Source organism: Agelaius phoeniceus, chromosome 1 (genome assembly GCF_051311805.1).
Source record: "Agelaius phoeniceus isolate bAgePho1 chromosome 1, bAgePho1.hap1, whole genome shotgun sequence".
NCBI classification, from domain to species: Eukaryota; Metazoa; Chordata; class Aves; order Passeriformes; family Icteridae; genus Agelaius; species Agelaius phoeniceus.
This window is the reverse complement of record NC_135265.1, coordinates 37,839,580-37,861,134: the sequence shown is the minus strand read 5'-3', so window position 1 is coordinate 37,861,134 and position 21,555 is coordinate 37,839,580. Positions and strand designations below refer to the sequence as shown.

The 21,555-nt window shown below is 36.2% G+C and overlaps 1 protein-coding gene across 7 annotated transcripts in view; it reads left to right on the top strand.

Annotated features, from left to right (window-relative positions):
- Positions 1–17,888, top strand: part of EFHB (EF-hand domain family member B) — a 54,318-nt gene extending 36,430 nt beyond the window's left edge. For 5 of the 7 annotated variants that reach the window (XM_077176595.1, XM_077176598.1, XM_077176603.1 and 2 more), the window contains 10 exons: positions 1,098–1,278; positions 1,907–2,017; positions 3,601–3,727; positions 4,085–4,168; positions 5,906–5,973; positions 8,704–8,858; positions 9,677–9,884; positions 10,258–10,461; positions 11,275–11,456; positions 14,294–17,888. In XM_077176595.1, the coding sequence (XP_077032710.1) occupies positions 1,146–1,278; positions 1,907–2,017; positions 3,601–3,727; positions 4,085–4,168; positions 5,906–5,973; positions 8,704–8,858; positions 9,677–9,884; positions 10,258–10,461; positions 11,275–11,456; positions 14,294–14,458 (1,437 nt within the window). In that variant the 5' untranslated portion in view covers positions 1,098–1,145 and the 3' untranslated portion in view covers positions 14,459–17,888. Of the gene's footprint in view, positions 1–1,097; positions 1,279–1,906; positions 2,018–3,600; positions 3,728–4,084; positions 4,169–5,905; positions 5,974–8,703; positions 8,859–9,676; positions 9,885–10,257; positions 11,053–11,274; positions 11,457–14,293 lie in introns of those variants that run through there. The other 2 variants (XR_013181831.1, XM_077176593.1) reach the window with 2 other exon arrangements.
- The last annotated feature ends 3,667 nt before the right edge of the window (positions 17,889–21,555 follow it).

Below are 21,555 nucleotides of genomic sequence, written 5' to 3'. Positions count from 1 at the left end.
GAATTATCTGAGTTCTTAGGTCAAATCATAGGACTTAGCATTATTGAACCTGGAAAATATTTGAAGTTCAGTGACTGTTATCAGTGATGTAACTTTTTGTAGTGACTACTGAATTGTTAATTTAATTTCAAAATTTAAATTAATGAGCAGTCTTCTACCCACAAATTTTGCTGCTTGCTTTTTTTTTTTTTTTTTGTGGGTTACAGAGATAAACCCAGTTGAGTTCTTAGCAAAAGAGCTGTTATTTGCAAATGTGTTTATAGTTTGGTGTAATCATTCTGTATGCTTTCTTACCTTTGGCTAGAAAGTGAGTTTTTTTAGCCAAAAAGTGATGGTTTGGATATATCAGACTATTTTGTGTGTATTCTTTAGAAATTATTTTTGTAATCTGTAATCAAACAACTGATGAAATCATTGGTAGTTTTATCATTGGTAGTTAGTGTTCCTGTCTCTAAAAATAGCAGTTGGGTCAGTAAAGTGTATTTTTAGGAAGGAAGTAAGTTCTAGTATTCCAGGATGTTGAGTAGGACATTTATTAGGCATATTCAAAATGAAAGACAACCAGGTTTTGGTATCTTTCCTTAGAAGTTTTTTGTTGAATGGATTGATCCATACTGGATTAATTTGTACTGTCTGTTGAAGACTTTGCATTATTAATTAAATATTATCTCTAGGAAGGGTTGGAAGCCTAGTCAGTTTGCTAAGCATGGGTTTGGATCAATTGTATTTGCTACTAATTTTTTCAGTATTTTTTTATATAATATTTAATGAGAGTCTAATAATAAATCTCTAGAATCTCCATTACTTTGATAGCCTGAAAAATCAAATCACTTTAGTTTTGGTCACATTTTAATTTGACTATAGTTTCTAATATGTGCTAAGAAAAGAAAGACTGCAGTCAGAAAATGTATATATTAAAAAGTGGAAAAAGAAGCATAAAAATAATACTTATTGTGAGACTCAATGGATAAAATTATGTCAGTGTAACGATGGAAGTTTATGAGCAAACTTTTGTTTGTGTGGGTAGTCGTAGTGATGTGTGAATGATCAAAGTTTGTTGGTTTTCCTGCCTCTGGTGTTGTTTGTGATGTCTTCAGGTAGCTTCATTGATAAGTCCAGTTGCTAAAAGTGAATTTCAAGAAAAGATGCAAGACATGAAAGAAGCAATTTACTTCAGTAATCGTGAAGCACCTTTGGGTAAATCACATGATCAATCTTTGAAGTTACCTGAGGGCTTGGATATAATTAAAACTACATTTGGAATTAAAGTCTTCAAAGGTAGGAAAATGTGCCATTAAAACATATTTCCTGTAAATACAAGATAATCTGCAATTTATTATCGAGCACATGCTCTAAGATTCCAACAACTCCATTTTAAGAGAAGAGGTATTAAATAACAACTACTAAAAGGCCTAAAAATTTTTCAGTTTTGATGAAGAAACAAGCAACTGAGAACATATGGTAACTACCAGGGCTTTTGGCTCTCTTCCTTTCTGTGTTTATAGATTCCCTGCAAGAACTGCAGGGCAGCTGTCAACTTACCTTCCTTTTCCCAACAACTCTAATAGGTCTCATGGAAGAAACTTCCTTGACATGTGTAGCTTTCCTCCATAGACTGAAGGAAATCACATCTGTATTGCCCATGTAGCTTTATTGCAAAAGTTCTGTTCATCTGGGTTTCTGTGATTCTTTCCCTAGTCCCATGTCATTAGGTGAACAATGAATTAGATGTTTATTCATCTATTCATTAGATGAATACAGACTGACTAGCAATGTGGTAAGAAGTATCATCCTTCCACAGTATTAGCAACTTCTCTAACAGGTATTGTTTACAATTAAGAATGAATGAAACAAGATATCCACACCCCTTAGCTCCCCCAACCATACTTTCTTTATTTGTTTCCAGATTTAACAGCTGGAGAGCTTGTAAATCCACCAAAAACCTTTGAGGAAGTGGATAAAGAAGCGAGAGAAGGACATGATTTGTATGTTCTCTCACATGAGGATTATTATGCAGGTAAGGTAAAAGGCTCATAAGAAACCACATAAAAAGTTCCTCTAGGTGTGTTCAGTGCCTACTGTATGCTATTTTTTGAGATATAAACTATTAATTTTAACCACTGTATTAATACAATATATATTACTTTTAAAAATTATGTGAAAAAACAGCAAGTGAGAGAGCATGATCTCAGTTTCTAGAACTGTCAATCACTTCAGGATGGGCATTTAAAACAGTGTAAGTACTTCATGAAGGAGTTGGAAGCCTGGTGCTGTTTGAAAAACAAAATATTTCCAGGAAACTAGAAACTCACAGATGCCCTGGTTGCTTATTGAGTTTGGCATTGTCTATGCCACTGAAAGCAATCTCAGATTTGAAGTCACACACTGTGAGCTCAACCCATTCCAGTACTTTTTCCTCTAGTTCTTGTCTTTCTTCAGGATCCAAACAGAATTTCAGAGCAGGCAGACTTTCTGATGAGGAGCTTAGCATTAAGATCTGGTTGTAAAGAATTTCAGGCTGCTGGGTGACTCTCTGGAATGCAGGTTCCTCAGCCTACAGAATCCTCCAATGGGACTGTGGGCTGTGCCTGCATTGCTTCAGCTCCTGGGGGCTGTACCTGTGTGATGTGGTCTGCTCAGGGGTGGTTACCCTTTATTTCACAGGTCTGCACAGGAGCAGAGTGACAAATAGAACTCTAAAATGCACTACATTTTTTTTTTTTTTGCAGCCACTTTGATTTTTCCCAGTTCCATGACTTCCACTTCGGCTGAAAATGTAAATTTTATGTGGAGACTATTACATTGATGTGAAATTATAGTACTTTGTTGTCTCACTGAGAAATTATTCTATAAATAGTATTGGTATAAATTGGCCAAACCTGTAACTTCATTTCTTCTCTTCTCTGCCTTTCTTGGGTGTTTTAGTGAAATTATCCATTGTCTGTTTCTGTCTCTTTTGTTACATACATCCACCATGGAGAGGCCAAGTCAGAAGCAGACTGACAGAAAAAAAGTCAACTATGTGCCCCACCAATAGTGTAAAAAATGCCATGCTGCCATACAGCCATATGGAGCCCTTATTAGAAAACATGCAGTGAATAATATTTTTGAAAGTTCTAATTATCATTCTTTTTAAAAGGTGATTGAAAAGACTTTGAAGAAAAAGAATGACTGTTTTTTCTGTGACAAAAAGACAAAGCAAGACTATATCTGAAAATGCAACACGTCAAAAACATTTTTTGCATTTTTTGAAAACAATAAATCAAATAGTACACATTTCTGCTCAAGTGTTTGTTTGACCCTCACCACTTAGGCTACATGGTTTAATTTATTCTGTTGGGCTTGTCTTTAATCAGACATAAAAGAATATCCAACTGAAGCAGTTTTTGCTTTTTATTTTGCCTTTTCACTTTTGACAATGAGATTGTTCCTAATTACTCAATAAACAGGGAGAATGCAAATTATTTATCTTTAATTGAACAGATCTGTTGGTTATTTGCCTTTGTTTCTTCATTGTTTTGTCTTAAGAACGAAGATACTGGGTACATTTTTTTCTTCCTTAGGTGTTTACACAGGTTGAAATGCCTCCTTTTTCTGCAGGGGAATCAGTCAATAGGAAGTATAACTCACACTTTGACAAGTCTTTTGTTTATGGAATGGAAACCCCTCACTATGAAGATGGGCGAAATACAGCCAAGACCTTCAATTGGGTCCTGGACCTGGATTCGTAAGTTGCAATGAGTTAACTAATTAATTATTTAAAAAATTATCAGGAAGAGTGGGTCTTCCTATTTGAAGAAAATTGTATATCTCACAATCCTATCCTTAGCTGTATTGAACTGAATAGAAAATGCAAGATGTGATTTTCAGAACAGTTTATCCAGATAACGTTTACCATATAACAACTCTTGGCATGTCTTATGCATTATGTAAAGCCCTTTGATTTAAGTAGCAAGATAGTTTAATCACTAAGTTGAAAGGACTTGCCGTTTTCTTTTAATATATAATAATATTTTAAAATAGTATTGAAAAAATATTGAATATTTTAAAAAGTATGTGCAAGAGTTATTTTTGTAATTTGTAGGAAGAGAGTACCACACCTTGTGTCAAAACGAAGTGATGATTTTAAGGAAAAATACCAGCCTCTGGTTGGAAAAGTTTTTGATCCGTAAGTAAGCAAATATACCTTCTGTTACAAATTGATCAAGCACAAAATTCACTCACTTTTGCCATTTCTCCAATATCTTTTTATGTCTTGGATACAAAATATAACTGTGTGCTTGATGCTTCCAGTGCAGCACTCATTTAACAGAAAAGGACCTTCTACCTGCCCTAATTAGGCTGATAAGTACACAAGTTTCTAGTAGAGGCTGTACTGTGTCCATGTAGTGAAGTTAGGTCTTACTATTTAAATGGTCAAGCACTCTTTAAGACATTTTTTCCCCGAGTATTTTGCAATTAGTAAGTTTTGAAAGGACTGACACATATCACCTAATGTTTTGGGATTCGACCATTTTGCTTACTCTCACACTATTTTTGGTCTTCTTTGTTACATCATCTGTAATCTCACTGTATTACTTCCTTGGAAAAGGACATGGAACTAAATTTTATTACTGAGCAGCATTTACCAATCTCTGTTGAATCATTAGAATGACTGACATTTATGAAGCAATCTGGGACAGTTTGTAATTTTACAGAACAGCGCTTAAGAAGCACCAGAGAAGTCATAAGGTACAGTGTGGTTAGGATCCAGGTGTGCTGCAGATCTAGGGCTCCTGAATGTATCCAAAGGCTGTCTTTGCAGATGCTCTAGATTTCTGCAAAAATATATCTGAAGGCTCACTAACATGGACTTTGGTAGCAAAAGATAATTTTAAACTCAAGATCCCAGGCCTAGGTTGATCTGGGGAAGTGTTCTCATAAATGCATGTGAGCAGTGAGCACAAATACAAGTCAGTTTCTTCTCTCCCTGTCACTGTGTCCCAGCTTACTGTGAGACAGACTGGCAGCATGAGCAGCCTGAAGCAGTGTGATCAGTCAGGGATGGGTTGCAGTGCAGGCTGAAACCCAACACTAATATTACAAGACAGATACAGGCTAAACTTAATCTTATTTAGTGAATTTTATGCTATCCACGTCCTATGTGTGATATGAAAATGATAAAAGAAAATATACATAGTGGTTTTTAGATTGTGCTATTTCCATTTCTCTGTGTGGGTTTTTGTTTTTTTGTTTTGTGCTTTAGAACAAAGCTCTGATAATCTTTTAAATTCTGATGGGGATTTTTGATTCAGATAAGAGTTTTAATTATTTTATTATTAAAAATAAAATGAGCATTGTATCTTTTTAAAATTAAAAAAAGGAAGGAGTTCTTTAATGTCAAAAGAGAAATCTTCAACTTTTGGAAAATAGAACTGAGAAAAGTTTTCCACATGGATATGGGCTTGGTTGCTGGTTTTGGTAGACAAAAAATTGCACATGGAAAAGCAGAGATGTGATTCAATTTTTCCACTTTATCCAAAAGTAGTTTATTTCAGACATTTCAGTTGGAGATTTTGTCTAAATATTCCCGTTCTTTGACTACAAGGACTTTTCTTGCATGTTTCTATCATTTTCTTTGGAAAAATGGCATAGAGTGTTTTTCTTTATAATGAGGATAAATGTTCAAAAAGTTAATGTTTACATTTGGCTATGTTATGTTACAAACAGTGAATGTTCTAATCAGCTTGTAAAGGGTTGCTTTTCTGGAATGGTAATTATGAAACAAAGTCCTGATAAACAAATTTCAGGTAAACTATGAGTATCATCCCTGTTATTAATCACTTTTTTTTAACAGTAGCTGAGATTTTATTTTGGGTATTAATAAACTGTTTGGCAATTAACAAAAAGATGTTCTTTTTGACAGTATAGCAGATACTATGAATGTTCCCCCAGACCATACATTTGGATTGGCAGTCCGTCCAGATGAATATGGTAAGTTCAAGAGCAGAATAAAATCTCACCTTGCTGATGAAACTCTGCTGAAGTAATAACTGTTGGTTGTATGTACAATTTTCCTAAAATTTTAAGAGGCAAGGTACAAAAATTTGTTGACAATAAATTTTTGAAATGTAAATTTGAGTGGATTTAAAGTTGCTAGTGGGAAAAAAGAAAATGTCAAAAATATAGAAGCTTTAGGTTTGGGATTATCATGCTGGTTTTTCTTTCTTTTTTAAAGCCTTTTGTCATGTTTTAAGAGGAAGTGAGTTTTTTGGGATGCTGTGATAAAACCAATGGGTGTTCAGATTTGAATATTGGCACCTGGTGTGGCCACTGGGGACATGGATACGCCTCTGAGAACGCAGGGGGTTAAAAGCAGAGAACTGGCAGGCGGAAGCTCTCTTGGGTTCTGGTGGTGAAAGAGGTGAGAGCTGCCCTGCCCGGCTGCGGGCTGGGCGAGGAGGGGAAGCCATGCGGCCGGGTGAGGTAGGCCGGGCCTTGGACAGAGAGGGGAGGTGAAGGCCCCTGCAGGATGGAAGGGTGGAGGAGCATTGGAGAGTCATCAGGCAGTCCCCTCCCCGCAGAGAGAGAGAGCGAGCCTGTGCCGGTGCTTGTGCCACCTTGAAATTCGATATTGTGTGCGGGCAGCACGGCCAGCTGGGAAGGAGAAGGGGGGGATGCAGCGAGAAGGTGCCCGGCAGGGCGGCTGTGGGCATTCTGGACAGGCAGAGCCTGATATTTTAACTCTTTTCTTGGATCACGGAGACCTTCTGAGAGAAGTTGAGAAGAATTCTAGGTGGTAGGAGACGATGGAGTGGCCTTTGGCTGAACTTTTCTTGTATAGCCATGGACGGAACCATTTTTCCTGTGACACAGAGACTGCATTTATGGGGAGGCAATGGCTCGGAGCAGGAGAGTTCAGTGTTGGTAGGTGAAGGAGTGCCTGAACAGAGACAACGGGTGAGGAGGGTGGTGGTGCCCTCGATCTTCAGTGAAGGAGATGATCTCTGTTCTTGAGACCTCTCGGCCCCAGGGGATGAAATCTGAGGGGGAGAGCTGTCCCAAAAGTGAGAGACCATGCTCTTTTTGGAACTGGACAAAGCACCCTTAAAAGGAAAACCCTAGAAGCAGCTCTGGTCCATGTGCAGTGGTGAGAGCACTGGGCATGGAAGGAAGATGTCACGATGGCAAATGTGCTCCTTGCGGTGCCACGTGTGACATGGAAACACACGAGTTTCAACTGTGTTTCCTGGTGAAGCCTATGGCACAAGAGGGATTCCTCTCTTCTTCATGAACTGAGAATTGATTATCTGAAGGGTGGTGATGGACTGAGAGTTGGTGATCTGAGGGGTGGTAACTGAATTGAGAATCCAAGGTTTTGTCTTACTGTGATGTATTGGGAATTTGGTGGGGGGAGGAGGAATGTTTGGAAGGTTTTCATCCTGAGTTCTGTGTGTTTCTTTTATATATTGTAAGTTAACAAAGGTTTTTTTTTCCTTTTATTCCTAAGCTGGAGCCTGTTTTGCTCTATTCCGGGTCACATCTCACAGTAGACACCAGGGAGAATGTATTTTCATGGGGGCACTGGCATTGCACCAGTGTCAAACCATGACATGTAACAAAATGGGAAATGGCAGAAAACCCTTATTGACATCAAAGTGACAAACTAAAATGGCTATTTAAATCAATCATGCATATTCCCTCTCAATGATTTCTCATGCACTTCTCTAAAAAGAGTAAAAATTACAAGTAATAAATAGGAATAATAAGTTTTGAAGGTTGCAAGGAGATAGAAAGCAGAGTACAGCAAAACTTCTTTATTTTCATTATGACAAAATTTTGAAAGCTATTCAACTCAAATAGTCAATGGGATTGATGATGTTTTAGCGTTGTGTTTAATAGTTAGGGAATACAGTCAATAATTGGGAAGCAAAAAAATGAAGTGGATCAAAGTCGTACAGTTAATCTGGGCCAGAGAAAGTCTGTTCAAAGAGTGAATAATCTTTTACACGTTTTACTACATAGTATAATAAAGTTCATGCTATAAACAAGAGCAGAAGGAGTTGAACAAAATGCTTGTACGTTGCTGTTAGAGGGGGATTAGGTGAGCTACTCATGTTTGTTACTGTACTGTGAATGAACTTCTTGCACTCCAGAAAGTGGCATTGGTACCTTGGGAATTTGGATGACGATTGTAGCTCAGTGTGCTAAAGTGTTTAAAAATACTGATAGAGTTAGGATACATGGAAAATGGGATCAGTAACATAAGGATATTGTATTGTCTTTCTAGAAACCTGTGATATATAATTATCCAAAATACTAAATTTTGGATAGTATATAAGTATATACTTTTATCTCATAAGTATGTGGAATGCGACAGACTGGAAGTGGTAGATCAATAATATATGTTCTTTTTATTCAATTATCTGGACATTGAGTAAAAACTACTGCTTTTAGAAGCTCTTGGAAGCAGTGGATGGATTTGTGAAGCTGCATTATTACGTTCCATACATTAGGTTCTGCGTGTGAGTAGAAAAATAATTATATGAACCATTTGATCTTGCAATGAAGTAGTTGTATCAGCTGTTCAGCAGTGCTGAAAATTAGCATCTTGAAACTGAAATTCTCCTTTTCCTAATGAATGCAAGCTTTTTTTTTTTTTTTTTGGTAAATGTTTGATTACTGTATATGCACAACTAATTGAGGAATTGTTCATTTTTATAGATGTTCATGATCTTCTTCATGTCCGGGCTCCATGTGAGTTCCTCCGTGGGAAGGACAGAGAAAGAGTTATCTTGATTGCAGTTCGAGAAAGTCTGAAGAAAGCTAACTATAGGAATTTTAATGTGTTACTAGAAGCATTAAGACATTTTGATAAGGTTAGTGCTCTGAAAAGGTATAAATGTAAAGGAATGTGTGACATTAGCACTCCCGTGCTGTAGAGATACAGACAAGAAGAAACACAAGCATAGCAAAGTAAATATGGATGAAGACTGTAACTGTGAAGATAACTTCATAGTTATTGAATGTCTCATCTACTGTGATATGCTATGGAATTAGACACAATAGTATTTGGAGCTTTTAGTAATATTATTAGGAATATCCAGGTTAGAGGGACAAGCAGGAGTAATCTTAACAATTTTTGAACTTCAAAGTCTGGCATTCCTTTGCAAAGAGTAAACTGTTGGAAGGGGTTATATTCATATTTTCTTCCAAGCTGTACTTTTTGACTGAGTTGTCAAGCCTCAGAATTTCAGGTATTTTCTTTTTTTCTCTCTGGAAAAAAATTGTAATTGGAATTTCATATGTAACATTATTGTAATGTATACAGAATGATTGATGTCTTACTTTTAAAGATATCTTGGCTTTTCCTCAACATTTATGATTAGATTGCTATCTTGTTACAGTAGCCTGTCTCTCACACCTTTGCTCTCAAATCACTGTTTTATTTAAGTTGAAAATTAACATTTTCAACATTTTTAACATTTTTCAGATTTCTAAAATACTTAGGGTTTATTTTTGTATTCAGCAATGTTACTCTTCTTGAAATAGCGTGTCTGGTGCTATTTATATATATGTATAAATATATATACATACATGTATAAACACGTGTATATGTTTCTTTTGGTGAAGTTACTTTATAATGGCAGTTAGAGAATTATAGAAAATAACAACTGTTTTGTTTTCTTTGTAATAGAATGGTGATGGAATGATACACAAGGAAAAGCTACGAAAGATCTTTTCTCAGCTGAATGTGAATCTGGATGATGAGCTCCTGGAATCCTTATTTGACTGCTGTGATTTGGATAAGGATGGTCTGATTAATTACCGGGACTTTGCGAACTTTCTGAACTGGAAAGATAAAATGGGTGTTAAAGAGTTTGAAGAAAAAATAATTACAAAAGGTAGATTCCTTAATACTGGGAAAATATGGGGGTGATCTAGTTCTTAGGATAGCTGTTGAAAGGACATTGCTGTTGTAAACTAGGTGCTCCTTTAGAAGGGTAGGATTTAGAGACTAATTTAACTACCAGTATGTCAGGTACAGATGTGTTTCAGAATCCTGGAGCTCTGTGTTGCATGCTAAGATTGACACTGGGAAGTTTCCTTAGTAATACAGATCAACAGAAAGCAAAACATCACCTAGAAGCATTATCAGTAATGTAGATGAATTATGTTACCTCCTTTACAGTTATTCAAACAAAGTTTTTTTGCCTCTTAGTCTATAATATATTGGTAATCTATCTGGGCTGTCCCATAACTTTTTCCCTTTTGTAGGGAAAAAATTAGATGCCTATCTTCCCAAAGACACAAAGAAAGAGGATGAACCACTGCCAGAACAGAAAGATCTTGAGTTAAAAGAACCAGAAAGCTCAGGAAAGATGCCAAAACCACTTACAAGATCAACAGACCGTGTATATACAAATTATCAAACATCATCTTCTCAGTATAATGCTGTAGTTGGTGGTATCCCAGCATCCTGTAAGTACAGTGGACTGTGCTGCTCACTTGTGAGCATTGTTTAAGACAAAATCAGGAGCAAAGTTAAAAAGTGTTGCTACAGGTTCTACCAATGTAAAATAGCGAATTAATTTATTTAAGCTAAGTTTTTTTTAAGATTAGGAGTTGGAAGTTGGAAGGGGTGGCCTATTCAACATTGAAATTAATCTAGATGTCTTTGAGAAATTATGCTAGTAAATTTGGGAGAACCATATCTCCTTACAATCATGTAGGGGGATAGAATATAAGAAAATTAAGGTAGTATAGAAAGTAATCATACCCCCTAAAGAGTTGCAGCTGGGTTAATTATTGAAGATTAGGAGCAGGCCTGACTTTAACAGGCCACAGCTGTAGCCAATAAGAAGAGTGTTCTAAAAGAGTGGATTGGTTGGTTGAGGGGAACTGGAGTCAGTTGGCTATTGCAAGAAGAAGTAAGATTCAGTGCTTGGAGGAGCTGCCTGAACGAAGCATCAAGGAGGCATGGAACTCTTACACTAAGGAGACAACAGTGTGAAACCTTTGTACTATAATGATAACACAATCACCTAAAATAATTTCAGCTGGGAATACTGAGTAAGTACTAGTATGTTACTGCAAGGTTCCCGGTTTTCACACTTCATCATGTAGCTGAAGCCAGGATTTCTAAAAATGTGAAAAAAAAAAGATACAAGGAAGAAAATTACGTAACTTGTTATTGAACTTATGTCAAGCATCACATTTCTTCTTATTTCATACAAAATGTTTTCTCCTCCCTGGTGCTGTTTATCCATGCTACCTGTTGGTTGATTTTCACAGGTTATCCATTGTGTGGTGTTCCAAGTATTCGTTCAGATATTCCTGCTCCTCAAGTTTGCCGCCTCAGTGACACGACTAATTATGGTGATCAGGGCAGTAGTTTTTCACTTCTGTACCCTTCTGTCTTCAGTCAAAAGGGAGTATATGAAAAACATCTTTTAAAAAAGAGACCAAAGGCAGAGGTATAGTGAATTTCTTCAGAATATTCTTCCAAGATAATGATTCTGCTAGCCATATGGGAGTGGGAAGTCATCAAGTAAACAGGTTGTAAAATTCATAGTGCAACATTACCATCTTGCTTTACATCCATTCAGCTATCTGAAAAATATGTTCTCTTCACATTCTAAGTTGTTTGTGAAGCTGGTAGACATGAATTTTATTGTGATCCAAGCTATTGGAATTTCTGAGCAAGGTCTCAAGCAACATGGTTTAATAGTAAAGTTAGCCCCGCTTTGATTATGTGATTGGATGAATGATCTCCAGAGATCGTTTCCAATCTAAGGTATTCCATGAAATGTCTTAAAAAGCCCCACAAGGAGATTTTTAAAGGTGTATATGAATAATTTCTTTCACATAGGGGTGTTTAATGGAAAATTTTACCAAAAGTGTCTCTCCTCAGACAAACTTGGCAGGTTTTGCTAATGACAAATTCAGCAAACAACTTGACAGTACCTTTTAAGTGCTCTGCTGAGTCACAGTTGTAGGCTCAGGTCTACAAAGGATCTGTATAGTGATGGAGGACATTGGGAGTCACACAGCAATGCTGTGCTGTCTCATAATTCTCAAGACAAAGATGGGACATGAGACTCTAGGGACTTACCTGATTCCTCTGATACATCTGCAGCCTCCTGCTACTCTGTTTTCTCACAGACCAGAATTTCTCTCACATAAATACTAAAATAACTTCGCTGTTTCTTCTTCAGTATTGTTTACCACTTTGTTTTTACATATGTATACAATTCATAGGGAAAAAATATTAAGAGAGAACTTCATTACATGACATACAGTTTATTAGACAATTGTGATGAAATGTGAAATTCCGATCTAAAATGAGAAAAGAGGCTGTGGCAACCTCTTCTTCATTACATTAGTGACCTCTACTCATTATATTAAATATTCAGCAGTCATGTTTGAAAGTTGGTCTAGAAACTGAATATATATTTCACAAAAAATAGTGTTGCTGGTTGGTGACTGGGGGTAGAAGGTGTGGTGTCATGCTCATCAAACATCTTGTTAGAATGTTGTGTACATGAGCTTTTACCACTTTATAATCTAGCTCTGAAAGCAGGAAATGAGTGCATGCAGCAAATAGCTAACAGTAAACGGAATTCATGCTTCATTGAGAAGCCAATTACATCTGTCAGGCACTAGATAGAGCTGTTCTTTGAAGTTATAACATGTCCTGAGATGTCATACTCTAGTGTAGACTACACCAGCTATATAGAATTCAGTGCAGAACCACCTCTGAGTCTGTCGAAACACCCTATGTTCATGAAATGGGATATTTGGCAATTTTATGATTATTGTTTTGATATGTATAATTAATGTTTCCAAAAATTTCATGGTTAATTCTATGATTATATGATATTATTATTAGATGAAAGCTCAGAGTAATTTAATGCTGTTTTTGTATAGTGTGGTCGGAATGAATGCAAATTCTGACTATGAAATAGTTTTGTGAGGTGACTCATCTTGTTGCAAAAGAACAAAATAGTTCTTGGACTTGCTGTTTTCTTCACTAAAATTCTCTCCAGTCTGTTGAAGAGGATAGAAGTTATGTAGTTGAGAAATAGTGTGTAATTTGTATGCAGCATGTTGATCATGGGTGAGAGTGAGTTTTATCCTGTCCGCAGACAGTAGTCTGTGGTTTGGTCAGTGATGATTTTACAGCAGTTGATGAGTCAGGACAGAGCTCTCTCTTAACATGGTGAAGCCAAATTATGAGAACATGTAGTCCTTAATTCTCCCTGCAGTGGTGCCCTGTGAAGGAATATTGCTTTTAGTTTAATTTCTATATTTCACTAGCTTGTTGAAGACAACGGATCAGATCTGGTTTGTTTTACTCATGGGTAGTATGATTGATGTAACTGAAACAACACTTATGCTTAAAGAAACAAAATTCAGTCCTCTTTTTCCTCCTGCAATTTCAGCTTGCAGAAACACTCAGATTTATTGGCTAAGATGAAGCTGAAGATTTGCTGTACTGGGGATCAGGCCTATATTTATACAGAAATATAAAAGACAATATAATAAGGCTGATTTGACTGCGTTAAAGGTTTTTACAAAGCATGCATAAAGCCTCCATAGCATAAATATAGCACATGTACACACACATATATGATACAATTGAAGAAGCCAAATGTTTGCTGATACTAACAGAAGCACAGAGTGCATCAATATTCTTCTAAAGTTACCTTCCTCTAATGAGTCAACAGGTCAGTGTAATGAAGCATGCAACATGAAGCATCCAAGTGAGAAAACATGGAAAAATCCCTTCTGCTGAATTATTTTGGTGTAAAATTATAGCAAGGCTCAAAGTTGATGTGAACCATTTCATTTTAGTCACTTCACCCACTTATCTATACCCGCTGATGACCTTGTGTGTAGTACTGTTGCTGTGAAATGCAGATAATAATAGAATCTGATTTGTGTTGGTAACTGTAGACAGCAAAAATAGAGTGGATAAACAGGACTTTACTTAGGGCTTTTGAAAAACATTTACTTTTCCCTTAGTCTTCTGTATTTGATTTTTGTCCCAGCATTGAAGTAGTGCATCAACATTACTGTATTAATGACAGACAATTTTGTACAGCTTTCATTGCAATAAGATTCAGATTTACTTAAATAGGAACTTCTTTCGTTAAGGATGCAGGATGTGGTCTGTAGTTTTAACTTAAGAGTGGGAAAATATTCTTTGGCAAATAGAGATTGCTAAATATGTCAAAGCCAGACACTGTAGAGTTTAACAAAATGCTGACTAGAATTACATTAATTGCATTATTTTGTATTATTTTTGTAGATTAAACAAATTCTCCACAATATGGGCATGAATGCTTCAGATGAAAGGTTTGAAGAAATATGGAAGCAAGTGTGTACAAAACATGAGATAAAAGAGCTTTGTGATTGTGAAGAAAGTATGTGGAATATACTGAGTAAGATATGCGAATCAGGCATAGAATTCTAGACTCTGATTCTAGTCTCTGGGCACTGCTTTTATTTAACATTAGTCATAATTTTGGTGCTGAATAAAAAAATAAACAACAAATATTTATGTGTATTGTCTTTCTGAGTAGTGGGTTCACCACATATATATGAATCATTGTATTTGGTAGGAACTGGTATCCATGCTTGTAAATGTAGTACCAATATTTACAAATATATCCCATTTTCCATTTTTTTAAATTTATTTTTTCTTTTATAAATGGAAAAACACTTTTGAAAGTACTAAAAATAAATGTTTCAGATATTCAAGGCCTGTCAAAGATTATTATCATGTCATGGCATTTTCCCTTTCTTCTCATGTTCCATAGTTCTTGTCAACAGAGATCTGGTTGTGGCAAAGTGTTTGAGATGTTTGAACGTTCACGTGAGAAAGTGCTTTACTGTCAAATAGTAAGAAAGGTAAATAGCAATAGGTGTGGGATCTAAAGTGTTGTCATGAAATAGACTCCATAAAAACCTATAGGTTAAGAAGTGCCGGAAATGAATGTCCAGTTTGTGCTAGAGGGTTCCTATTCTTTATGCAACCTTATGACTATTACTTAATAGTATTCAGCTTTCACACTGAGGAAAAAAGATATTGAGAGGTGCTTATGTAATAAGCATTACATTGCTGAGTAGTCAGAAAAGTTTGTGAGGGCTTTCAGAGAGCCAGTTGTTCATTTGTGAACAGTGTGGTTTCTTGGAAAGAGGGAGAGTCATTAATAGAAAACCCTTAAAGATTATTATGCAAATCTCAATGAATAGATGAAATGTCCGATAAGAATAAGTAATGGAAAGAAAATAATACAAAAACATGCAACTGTGAGTGGGAATGTTCACTCTTCTGCTACAGTACTGAACTTTGATGTAAAAAAGATGGAAATTGTTCACTATTTAACAGTGAGAAATATTACTTCTAGACTTTCAAATTCAAATGAAAGATCCTTGCCCAATGTAATCGTAATATACAGAATTTAAAGAAGGATGATATTTTGTCACCTATTAGTGTTTTAAATACCTTAGTAAGATTTGGAGAATGTTGCCAGCCAAAAGTGTTACTGAGTTTTACAAAGAAAGTAAAGGTTTCTTTAGTTAAATACTAGAAATGCACATGTAATGCCAGCTTAATGTTTTAGTTCCTTCTTCTGTTGTGTTTAAGATTCCTCTTTTGCCTATGTTCTAGGAGCAGGTCATTTACATGTAACTAGCTTGTTACTTGAAATCTGCAAGCCAGAGCCTTTTGTACATTATTTTTGTAGCATTAACAGTAGCTGTCTTACATCAAGTAGAAAGCATTTGCTTTCTGGCATCTCCAAGGACCAGGTGGTGGAAATGCTGCTTGATGAAGGCAACTTCTTTCCTGCTGTGAATGAATGTTCTGCATTCTTGCTGCCTTGCCTCCCCATCCTTCTGGAACTCTCTGCATGCACTCAGAAGAATGCAGGAAGCAGACTGACTGTCCCAAGTGGAACCATGAAAGAAAGATAACTGTACAGCTGATTAGAATTGAATTTACAATGTTAGACTTTTACCACCTTCAGTGAAATCCTCTAAAGCTTATTCTCTGCTCATACTATGTGGGAAGGAAGAATCCTTTACACCTTTGTGGCAGCGAACTTTGAAAAGCACTGGAGGGAATTACTTTAGAAAAAACAAAATATTTTTCCTCTTCAATAGAAGATTTTAGATGAAATACTCAAGCTCATGTCAGGGGAAAATGAAAAAAAACTTCTGGATCTGTGTGTACGTATTTATGTATGTGTATATATATGAGATCTGTTCTGTTTATTCAGCAGCTTGAAATTCTATGAGTTTTTTTTTTTGTTCTACCATAAAGTACTCACTTGCACTCCTCTTTCAGTAGAATCCTTTCCTTTGTCAATGAAATTGAATTAATTTTGTTCTTGGTCAGTCTGCTAAATAAGTTCTGAGTAAAGAAGACTGCTAAATCATGGTTTCATTTTTTGTGAGTATATTTGTAACCACAGACTAAAGATTTTCTTTCAGGTTTGAGTTTGAAATTACTCCTCTGAAGCTTGAAAAGATAAATTACTGAAAAGACTTGTAAATTCTGCTTGTAGGTGCTTGTTTTTCATCACCATACTGATTAGGAAGCCCCTAAAAGATTTAATCACTATGACACAGTGACTTCTCAGGAGCTCCCCAATTATTTTGCTTTCTTTTGTGAAACAGTTTGTGTACACAGAGCTTTGGTGCAGGATTTTCTGTTTCGTGTCTGTTTGACTTCCCAATATGTGAATTCAATGACATGTTTTTATGCTTTAAAGCTGCAAGTTCTGTTCTGTAATTTTTGAGGGTCCCTCAATATGTTCCAAAAGACAAAAAATATAAGCTTTGCTTTTGTCTATATTTCAGTGTGATTCTAGGTATAGAGCTGGTGTAACAAGGACAGCACACTACCTTGCACTGATCCAGGGGCTGTATTCAAGGTGAAGTTTTTGGAAAGAGATGTGAAGACAACTCAAAAGCCATATGTTCTAAGAGTGAATGTATAAATTTACTGGTTGAGGCAATTTATTCTGTTAACAGTTATATTAAAAAATCACATGTTTACTGATATGGTGGACAAAACTAATAAACAACAAATTGTAGCAAAGGTAAATATTTTGTCAAAAATTGATGAGTTGTAGACATTAATGTCAAATTTTCTTAATAGAACTTTCATAAAAATAGACACTGGATAAAAGACACAGCACATTCAGATACTTGTGTGTTATTTCTCCATTAATCTCTGTTTCACTGTAATGAGTATTCCAAAGAATAATGTATTTAATAATGATGCATTTTTAATGCAATTGATTGGTTCTGTCAAATGCTCAAAGTTCATTTTGGAGCAGATGTATTGGTTTTCAGGAGCTGAGCAGGAGCTCTTCCTATATGCAGAGATAGAGACCAGTGTTTGCTAGTCCCCAAAAACCATGACAGGGAAACTGACTTTCAATACCTAAAGACACCTCTAAAAGATAAGGTTGAAGATGTAAATGTGTAAAATTACTTTCATTCTGTATTTCTGGCACATTAGAATGTGAATATTAGCATATATAAGAATGTGAATGTACACAGCTAGTATGACTTATTTGGCAGTGACTTGTGCTAAGTAAAACAGATGTTGGACTAGATTTTCTGTTATTATTACTGTTACTATTTCAGTTCTCTAATGAAAATAAAAAATCATCTGTGCAGTGACTTTTGTCTGACATGCTGGAAGATCCAGCCCACTGTCTTCCATAGAAATGTATGTACAAATACATGTATGCCTGTCCTTGATATTATTACTAGATAATGTTATTGTATCTGTCTTAAAAAGATTTAGTGTTTTTGTTCTGTATATCAAGAACTATTGTTTTTCAGTGATTTATCTGATCAAGTAAATTTCCTGGTCCTTGAACTCATTCCTTGAGGTGAATGGCTGTATATAATTATTTGTGTGCTAAATGGAATGCTAATAATCTTTTATACTAAGAAGAGTACTTCAAATGGATGCCTAAGCAAAAAAGGTGCTGGGGGAAAGTGCCTAGAAAGATGGCTCAAGTCTTTGTATTGCCAACAGATGGGAGCAGGTATGATGTTTTTGGAATGACTTACACAGCTTAATTAGTTGATGTTTGCCATTAGGATGCATTTCTTTGGACAGTAGTTATTTACATTTGACAGTCTGTCACAGAGCACCATTTGCCTGAGTGGCTTCACCTTGCTGGATGGCTGACTGCTTTTCTGTCAGCTAGGTACAGGTTTAGGTGTGCCAGAGAAACACTAAATGCTACCATGGTTAAATAGTTCCAATAGGATCTTTATTACTCTTTAATACCCTACTAATTTTGGAGATGTCATCATAGATTATTCAAACCTGTAGGAAAGATTTTAAAATCTTTGATCAGGACTAATGTGCAAGGAGAAAGATAGTTAAAACAGTTGCCAGTAGGTTCTGATATCCTAAGACAGGTGCTTGCTGATTTCTGCCAAATGTGTGTGGCTTCTTTGAGGCCTGGAGGATGTAGAGAACTTGTGCATCCTGGGTCCACATTCTTAGTTCCAAATGTGGAAATTTATATTCCTGGGGACATAGGTATGCGCAGCTGTGTTCTGAGATTATACCCTAAGAGATGAAGTGTTAAACTCTGTAATAAAACTAAAGAGTAAATCTGCTGTATTCTGCGTGCTTTCAAAGCGGACTTCTTATTCCAGGGCCTAGACGTAGATGAAAATGGCAAAACTAAGACTTAATCTAAAAGAAAAGAGGTCCTGAGTACCACTGGCAAGTTTTAGTCATGGCTTTTGTGAGGGCTCTCTTCCTCTAGTAATAAGGATCATATGTTCTGTGTCCTAAAAAAATTATCCTGTGTGTGGTGTACATTCACTAGATAAGGTTCTACCACACAATCAGATCAAAAGTAGACAGAGGAGCATAAAAGCATGTTCTAGAAATAGCTTTCCTATAAGCCTTGACATTTTCTGCAGATTCTAGAAATTTTCAAGTATTTCTTTGAATCTGGAGTGGTACAAAGGACTAAAATAGGAGTGAAGGGTTTACAAATGGTACCAGTTAATCACAGGGTGATGATTTTTTTTTCAGTAGTTTTCAACAGATTTCAAAGACAGACAAACAGCATCCCAAATGACTGCTTTACTAAAAGTGTGTTCCTCAGTGCATGACAAAATGTAGAGTTTTCTGCTTGTGAGCAATGAATATAAAATGAGAATGTAATGAGTATCTGCACAGGGCAGCCCAGGGGTTCTATCTAGCCTAGCATGCCAACTGACAGTGGTCAAAAACATGTTTATGGAGAAGTAGCCCACCAGGGCAAATGCTTCAATGTTTGTCTCACATGCTCCAACTACTTGAGCCTGAAGTGGTTGAAAGGAAGGAAGAACTTTTCTGAGAGGCATTCTTAACATTCAATGATCTTAAACATGTTTCTCTTCATGAGCTTCCCTAGTGCAAGCTTGAAACTTTGGGATGCTCTACCTTCTGCAACATCTTTTGTCATGGATTTCCATAGTATTAGCAATACATTGAACTGAAAAACTAACTCCTTTGCTTATTTTAAACCTCCTTTCTAAGGTCTTAATATGATGTAAGATGATCAGAAACAACAAACAAATCAATTTCCAAATGCTGTCAGTCATACAGATGTTTATAAACCTTTGTCACATCCTTCCTAAGTCTGGACTGGGGACTGCTTGCTCACCTGCATAGAAATGATTCTTAAGTCTTCTTTTGACAGGTTATCTTTTTCTGAGAGGTTTCTGATTCTGCAGCACATTTTCTGAGGTACCATGAGCATGGCTTTAAAAGTGGCAGACAGGAGCTTTCTCTGTGCTGTCAGTTGATTTCCCCCAGTAACAGTATTGGGAATAACTACTGTATTTCAAACATGGAAGCAGGAGCAGTTTCAAAGGAGTGCAGTGATTTTGCACTGAGTCAGAGGTCATTGCTGAGGGCAGCAACCATGTAATATATTGGTGTATGCTTACTGCAAACATAGTTCCCCATGACCTGCTTTGCTCTTATGTACCGAGTCAAGTAGGCTTGATTCCAGGTTGCATGTTGCTTGGAGAACAGAATTTGGTTCCCTTTATACACCTGGACAGTCTACATGATTTCTTTAATAAAATGCCTTGGAGGTGTAGGATGCAAGATGAAACCTAAACTAAAATGGCTTTGCTTTAATAAATACTCTGTTGTTGTCCAGTTGCAGTGGGAATATATACTAGTGCTATATCTGTATTTCTTGGTCTTATTCCAGTGGATTTATATCAATAACAAAATATCACTCATACAGTGTTTCGCTTAAAGGACAGTCCAGTTGAAAGCCAAATGTAAATGGATTTCAGACTTCTGATGTTTCAATAAGAATGTCTTTTGAAGCCCTTATTTGCACCAACTTTAGAAGGGAAAGCATTACAAAGAATTTCTGAGAGAAAAAACAAATTGGTGATTAATTACTTAATTTGAACTGTACTTAAATTGCAGTTAAAATAGTAACATGAATAATAGGGATGTAGGATTGGAGGGGTTTTTGGTGTTTTGTTTTGGTTTTATTTTTTTTAAAGTCTTCTCCTGTGCTTATTCTACAGGTGGGGAAACAAAGACTCATATTACCATTCTTTTGATAAGTGCTAGATTCATTTGTATCTGTGCAGCCATCTACTGAAGACAGTAGGCAATTGTCTCTGTGTACATGCAGGCATATAATTGTCTGTCACAGACCTGGTTTTCTTTTCTAATTTAATCACACAGGTGGCTAAGTCAAGCCTTGTTAAACCGCTGTAAACCCTTATTAAACCACCATCATCAATGATTAATACATCCTTGCTTAAGAGCGTTCACTTCTTAAGTTGCTTTGATGTGAAACCTAATGCCAGTAGCAGAGATAAGATTGGGACCAAAAGCTTAGATATCATGCCAAGTATTTATCTTCTGAATAATAGCTGTTGTTCTTAAAATTGTGTTTGTTTGCCTTGGGTTTGTTGTTGTTTTGTTATTTTGTATTGCTGGAAACAATATCAGTAGCCTGAGTATGTTGTCACAGAAAGTGCTGGTACTTTTTTACTGACTCATTTTATTGCTTCATTTCCCACCATTTATTGTGTTTGTCAGTTTTTCTGTTCAGACAATTTACTTCGGGCTTGTGAGATTGACATCGCTGGAGCACACAGCGTAATAGTGTTTGCAGGTGGTCAGAGATGTGCTAACAATGTTCCAGTGTCATGATTACTGGTCTTATTATTTGAGAACAAAAAGAACTGAGCGATTACTCAGTAAGATTCTGCATAACAAACATTTGTTTGTAAAACTAGACATGGTTCAGATGAGTGATGAGTGCTTCCCTTTCCACTGCTGCTTCACTAGAGAATTAGAGAAGCAGATTGCTATCCTGGAAAGAGCTTTGCATGAATTGAAGATTTTCTGGCCCTGGGGCTTGAAAGATGTCAAGTGTCATGTCCAATTCTCCCTCCAGTTAACAGTTAACAGAATTGGTAGGGAAAATTGACTCTGTTTGGAATGAAAGGAAAAGAAATTAATGTATTGTATGCTGTTACACATTTTTGTGGGTT